General features: G+C 47.7%; 1 protein-coding gene across 1 annotated transcript in view; it reads left to right on the forward strand.

Moving 5' to 3' along the window:
- The window catches only part of si:ch211-186j3.6 (neural-cadherin), a 252,531-nt gene that overhangs the window by 232,167 nt on the left and 13,605 nt on the right, over nt 1-6,759 (forward strand). Inside the window, exons 29-31 of the mRNA XM_046349618.1 lie at nt 804-1,068; nt 1,643-1,823; nt 2,443-2,687. Coding sequence (XP_046205574.1) covers nt 804-1,068; nt 1,643-1,823; nt 2,443-2,687 — 691 coding nt within the window. The remainder of the gene's footprint in view (nt 1-803; nt 1,069-1,642; nt 1,824-2,442; nt 2,688-6,759) is intronic.

The following is a 6,759-nucleotide window of genomic DNA, read 5'->3' on the forward strand; positions in this document are numbered from 1 at the left end:
TCTTGCCTGTGTATCAGAAGAACTATGCTGGTTTGTTGAGTGGATTGTCCAACTGCTATTGGCTTTGTTTACCGCATATATACTGCATAGTTTTCTTTTTTTTGGGGGGCTTAAGAAGGGTCTCTGGAACCTTCAATGATAAAAAAAAGTATTGACTCTTGCGATTCTATACCAACAGTAGTCTGACGTCAATAACCCCTATACCCTCTCCCCCTCTCCTCCAGATCTACCAGGACCTACTGTCTGTCTCCTATAACTCTCTCCTCTCCTCCAGATCTACCAGGACCTACTGTCTGTCTCCTATAACTCTCCTCCAGATCTACCAGGACCTACTGTCTGTCTCCTATAACTCTCTCCTCTCCTCCAGATCTACCAGGACCTACTGTCTGTCTCCTATAACTCTCCTCCAGATCTACCAGGTCCTACTGTTGGTCTCCTATAACTCTCTCCTCTCCTCCAGATCTACCAGGACCTACTGTCTGTCTCCTATAACTCTCCTCCAGATCTACCAGGTCCTACTGTTGGTCTCCTATAACTCTCTCCTCTCCTCCAGATCTACCAGGATCTACTGTCTGTCTCTTATGACTGTCTCCTCTCCTCCAGATCTACCAGGATCTACTGTCTGTCTCCTATAACTGTCTCCTCTCCTCCAGATCTACCATGATCTACTGTCTGTCTTCTATAACTGTCTCCTCTCCTCCAGATCTACCAGGTCCTACTGTCTGTCTCCTATAACTGTCTCCTCTCCTTCAGATCTACCAGGACCTACTGTCTGTCTCCAATAACTCTCTCCTCTCCTCCAGATCTACCAGGGCCTACTGGCTGTCTTCTATAACCTAGGAGATGGAGACTACAACCTGACACTGCCCTCCTATCGCCTTGACAATGGTGAGTGGCACGAGGTCTACCTGGATCGCCACGACAACGAGTTGACCCTGCGTCTGGATGGGGGCGGGGGCAGACGGGAGACCAGTGCAGCTCCAAGCCGGAGCCGAGAGATCATCACCGACCCTGCAGTGGTGATGCTGGGAAACGCCTTCCCCTCAGGCTCCAACAAGAGCTTCCAGGGTGAGAAGACTGCAGGGAATGGGGCATGATGGGAAAGGCTGGGCGTGCGAGGCAGACAGTTAGTGACAGTTTGAGAACATAGCCATCCAATAAGGTGCAGCCAGAGTTAGGGGCTTTATCAATTCATAATCCTCTTTTGAGTGAGATTACAAGGTATTGTATTGCCGATTTCTAAATGATTCATATGACTGGTGAATGAATAATTCACACAGATGCATCTTTAGAGTTAGGGGATGATGGCTGCCCTAGGGGAGGTTAGTATGATATAGATAAAGTGTGACGCGGCTATGAGAGTATGCAGTGCAGTGCTCTGCAGTGCTGTGGAAATGGCATGTGACGTGCAGGGGGAGAGACAATAGAATGTGCAAATACAAGGGTGGCCAGGCAGCTTTGCCTCAGGCAGAAACATACCGTGTGCGTGTTTATTAAATGGACTTTAAAAGCCCTGAAAGACTAGTGTTGTAAGCGTGTCAGAGCATGGCAAAGAAAGTAAGTGGTGTATGTTTGTGTGTCAGAGCGTGTCCTTGTGTGCGTGTGTGCTTGATTGTCACACTGTCCTCTCCTCTCTCTCAAGGTTGCATTCGGGACCTGAGGCTGAATGGTCGATACGTGCCTCTGGATGGCCAGTCCAGAGATGGGGTCTCCGTGGTCAGTTCCCAGGGGCTCTCCTTGGGCTGCTCCTCCGACTCCTGCAAGAGGAACCAATGTAGCCCCCCCTTCACCTGCGTTGACCTCTGGAGAGTCCATGAGTGCAGGTACACGTGATCGAACACAATTCTCAAATCTCTCTCGACGTCATACAAACACACCGAGGCCCTCGCTGTCTTCTTCAATGACTACAGCATCAGAAGCCAGTGCCTCATCCTCTCGCAGCCTTTAATCTTAGACACACTTCCCCTCATCCCCCCCATCATTCAAACCAGGCCCTTTTGATACACCTCAGTCCTGCAGGGCTGTGTGGGCAGCTATTCAACCCAGGCTCCCTGGTCTAGCTCCTCTCTCTGATTCTGGTAATGGTGGTGATTTAGAAAAGTCCCTGGGATATAATGTTCATCCTCGCTGCTGCTCGTCAGCCTGGTTTAATGCTCTGTGTGAGTCCTACTGGTTTGACATCATACGTGTGTATGCCGATGTGTGTCTCTGTGTCTGTTCGTGTCCGGTTTCGCAGCGCCACCGCACCGTAACCTGTGGGTGGAAAATGGGGGAGAGTCTAAGTCACGAGTAACTATTTAATTGAGATGCATTTGTTTCGATCAATACACTGTGTTATCCGCTATCCTCTGAGTACAGTGGAGGACCAAAATAGAATCGGGGAATCAGAAAGGAGAGATCTAACCTCTGTCTCCTCTTGCTCCTCCTTCCATCTTTTTTTAGGTGCCCCCCTGGCCACATGGTGAAGCTGAATGGCACGGGGAAGGTCTGCATCTACACCCTGTGTGCCAGTCGGCCGTGCCACCGGGGCACCTGCCTGGCACAGTCGCCCTCCAAGTTCACGTGCCACTGCCCCGAGGGCTACCGGGGGCGCCACTGCGAGGTGGCGCTGGCCATCTACCGAGACGACGTGGGACTGAGCTTCAGCTCCCTGTTCGCCATTTGCATCTGCTTCATGGCTCTGCTAGGTAGCTATACCAAATACTGCCTGCTCTGGCGCTGCTAAGTAGCTATACCAAATACTGCCTGCTCTGGCGCTGCTAGGTAGCTATACCAAATACTGCCTGCTCTGGCGCTGCTAGGTAGCTATACCAAATACTGCCTGCTCTGGCGCTGCTAGGTAGCTATACCAAATACTGGCTGCTCTGGCGCTGCTAGGTAGCTATACCAAATACTGGCTGCTCTGGCGCTGCTAGGTAGCTATACCAAATACTGCCTGCTCTGGCGCTGCTAGGTAGCTATACCAAATACTGCCTGCTCTGGCGCTGCTAGGTAGCTATACCAAATACTGCCTGCTCTGGCGCTGCTAGGTAGCTATACCAAATACTGCCTGCTCTGGCGCTGCTAGGTAGCTATACCAAATACTGCCTGCTCTGGCGCTGCTAGGTAGCTATACCAAATACTGCCTGCTCTGGCGCTGCTAGGTAGCTATACCAAATACTGCCTGCTCTGGCGCTGCTAGGTAGCTATACCAAATACTGCCTGCTCCGGCTCTGGTGATCGACCGCCCGCCTGCCTGCCTGCCACCTGTCTGTCTGTATGTCTGCCACCCGTCCGTCCGTCTGTCTCTTTCTCTCTGTCTGTCTGCCTGTCTGTGTCATCTCCATGGTAACACTGGACATCAAATCCTCCCTCTTGACTCTTATCCTCTTCCCATTCAACCTCTTGTCGTGTCCATTGTTAATTGAAAATGACGCAACGACAAGGTTCCAGTTTAACAAAGTTTACCCTACCGTATGAACACCATCAAAGGTCGCCATTACACTCAAGGCCAGGTCCATCAACCAACCCGACTTCATGCGCACTCTTGACTGAGTGATAGCCCCGTAATAACAGAAATATTGGGATACTTAAAACATGAACTTAACAAGCTCCCCTTTTCTTTAAAGACAAATGAAACATCAACAACATAATGAAATGTCCAAGTATTATTCAAGATCCCCATTACAAATGGGTTGTGTGACCAGTTTTTATTTGTATTACTCAAGCTGACACTTTCCATTACTGAGAGCCAGTAGGAGCACAAGACCCGATGCTCCTTTTTTAGTCAGACAGTCAGCAAGCTGTTCCTTTGTAGTCGACCACAGAATCCGCTGGATTCTCTGTGCTTGAATAAGTTCCTTGATGCTGCTAATCTCCAGACGAAGTCTTTTCTCTGTGACAGACTTGGTTGACTTCACAGCATCAACTAATGAGTAGTTGTCAGTGACACAAACTACAGGTGGAATGTGCCATTTTGTCTCACCAGGGGTAAGCTCTGAGAACAGAGTTGCAAGAAAGATAGATAGCATTGTCAATTCTATCCGCAAGAGCAAGTGTTTCTCCAGCAAGTCCGCTTCGGACAACCCTTCTGATCCTCTTTGACTGCCAACAGATAGGTGAGAATCTTCCTCCTTCCACCCATTCCACATAGAGGGGGAATTCCTTTGTACGGCTCTTGAAGAATCCATATGAATGGGTTGAAGATTCTTGATATAGCTCTCCTGTTGCATCAGTATTGTTCCATCAACTGTAATAAACTCTATGCCAACATAACAGTTATCGTGCTCCTCACGACTGATCAGGAAAACAGCTTTGAGGTGTGGAATCACAGTTGTAGCAAATGTCTGTGAGCCACCCCAGATGAAGTCATCAACATGACAGGCAAGTACTCCAGTCACATTGCAGTCTTGATCAAGCCAATAGACGACTGCAGGATCCACTTGTGACATTTTTCCACCTGTATTCAGCATTGTTGCCATGACTTTGTTGTACCAGTAATGATGCACCTGCCAGTCCATACACACACTTTTGTAGTTTGCACAGTGTTCCTTCGCTTTTAGGTTCGGGCGGAGGTCGGATGTGAATGTCCCTTGACAGCTCTGTTCCCTGCAGAAATGCAGATTTGATGTCTATGGAATTAAGTTTCCATTTTTTTCTGGCAGATCACTGTCAGCAGCAATCTGAGTGACTCTGAGGCGCATGTCGGTGACTCTTTTGGGAGTTGTTTGGCAGCCAGCTCCTCAAAACCTCTAGCCACTAGACGAGCTTTAGGCACTATTCCAGTTAAGGATTCTTTAGGGGTACACACCCACCTTGAGAAACATTTTTGACCAATGTCTTTGACTTCCTCAAACACTCCATTTTTCCTCCAATTACTGAGCTCATCTGGCTTCGCTGAGTCAAATGACACATCCTTTGTTTCAAGTACATCATCATTTTGAATGTCATTCTGTTTTTCTCGATTTTCCATTGGTTAAATTCTGAGATGATCTACAAGTGACAGGTCAGCTGGCCCTGTTGTACCAGAAAGTGTAGCTGGTTCAGAGTACTGCAAGTTGGACCAGTTCTGGTGTTTTCCTTTGGCTTTTCCTGCTCGTCCAATGACGGTTGCTGTATGTGTAATACCATGTATTTAACAGTTTGTCCAGTTTTCAGATTGGACCAACCATGTTCTCTTAACACATGTGGCTGTTGAATATGCCTCGTAGGCACCGTCTTTCTCTTCTTTAAGAAATACAGAATCCAGTGCTCTTATCAAAGTTCCCATACCATCGTCCATGTTCAAATCCTCAACGGCTATATCCAGCGCTGTATCTCTCGCTCTTCCCTCCAGCGATAATACCACCGCAAGTGCTTGCTTTTTCGCGTCCAGATTACTAACGCGTGTCCAGATTCCAAGTACATTTTTCTAACTTTCGTACGACCTCTTCTCGTCGAAGCGAGGGGGCACATTGTAGTTATTAACCATCCTCTGCTACCAATGTTCATTCGAAATGACACAATGACAAGGTTCCAGTTTAACAAAGTTTACCCTACCGTATGAACACCATTAAAGGTCGCCATTACACTCAAAGCCAGGTCCATCAACCAACCCAACTTTATGCGCACTCTTGACTGAGTGATAGCCCCTAAATAACATAAATATTAGGATACTTAAAACATGAACTTAACATCCATCTCCCCTATCTGTATGTCAGCTGAGGTAGAGCACTGTGCTGTAAGTCCATTGACAGGTCTAGTAGAAATTCAAACAGTGACCGTGTGTGGGCAGCGTATGGACCGTGCTATGGTAGCAAGGTCCAGCTTATACTCTAGTTATAACAGGCAGTGAAAATGAGTCCCTTTGACCTTTGACCAGTACTCAGTAGTCCACATTGATACATGCCTTTTGGTCAATCTAGTGTCAGCCAATCTAGTGTCATAGTCAGTCACTAGATCAGGTGTTAATGTGCTGGCTGTCTCCGACAGTCCTGTCCTCTATCTTCATCGGGCGTTCAACTTCTAGCCGTCGCTCAATTTGAATTTCCCCTCTCATTTCCCCCCTCGCTTAATTTTAAAGGCAACACGACCTTGATCATCCACAGCCACTGTTGCTTTTTACGTGTTAATTACTTGATTTGTAGGCGCACAATGTGCTGTTTACCGAAGCCCAAAGAAATTGAGATCAATGCACTACGGCTTTGGATAGAATTTCAATCGGCCAAGCATTCCACTCACAGCAACTTAAGTATCGAGAGAGAGGTTTTTCTTCCCAGCTGCATTCAATCCAGTTTGTTTGGAGTGAATTCAAGCAGTTGAATAACTGGGAGTGTAAAGGGCTCTGGCTCTCTTGACATTAAGCCGAACAAAAGCATCTCGTTCTGAAGCTTCCTTTTCTTAGCGGTTAATAGGTTTATGGCATGATGCTAACGCTATACGTCTCCACCTCCTCACCCACTCCAATTCCTCCTCTCACCCACCCCCCTCCTCCGTTGGATGCAGAAGGAACCTCCCCACTGTCTCACACCCTCTCAGCCAGCTACAGCTGGGAAGGAAATAGCAGGAGGCCTGCTCTCCTTGTCCGAAAAATAGATCTCAGTGAAGCTTGCCAGAACTGTATTGGAGAGGGACAAATTGCATCCGTGAAAATTACCCAATGTTCAGTTTATGCTGTCGTAGACTAAATGCAAAATGATTTTAGTTGGGAATAAGCTGTGCCTTTTGACTGCAGTAGGTGTTCCTTTGTAGGAGGGTGGTGCTACAGGCTCAGTTAAAGGGTCCAGCTTTTTAGGTCTTGCT

Source organism: Oncorhynchus gorbuscha, linkage group LG05 (genome assembly GCF_021184085.1).
Source record: "Oncorhynchus gorbuscha isolate QuinsamMale2020 ecotype Even-year linkage group LG05, OgorEven_v1.0, whole genome shotgun sequence".
NCBI lineage: Eukaryota > Metazoa > Chordata > Actinopteri > Salmoniformes > Salmonidae > Oncorhynchus > Oncorhynchus gorbuscha.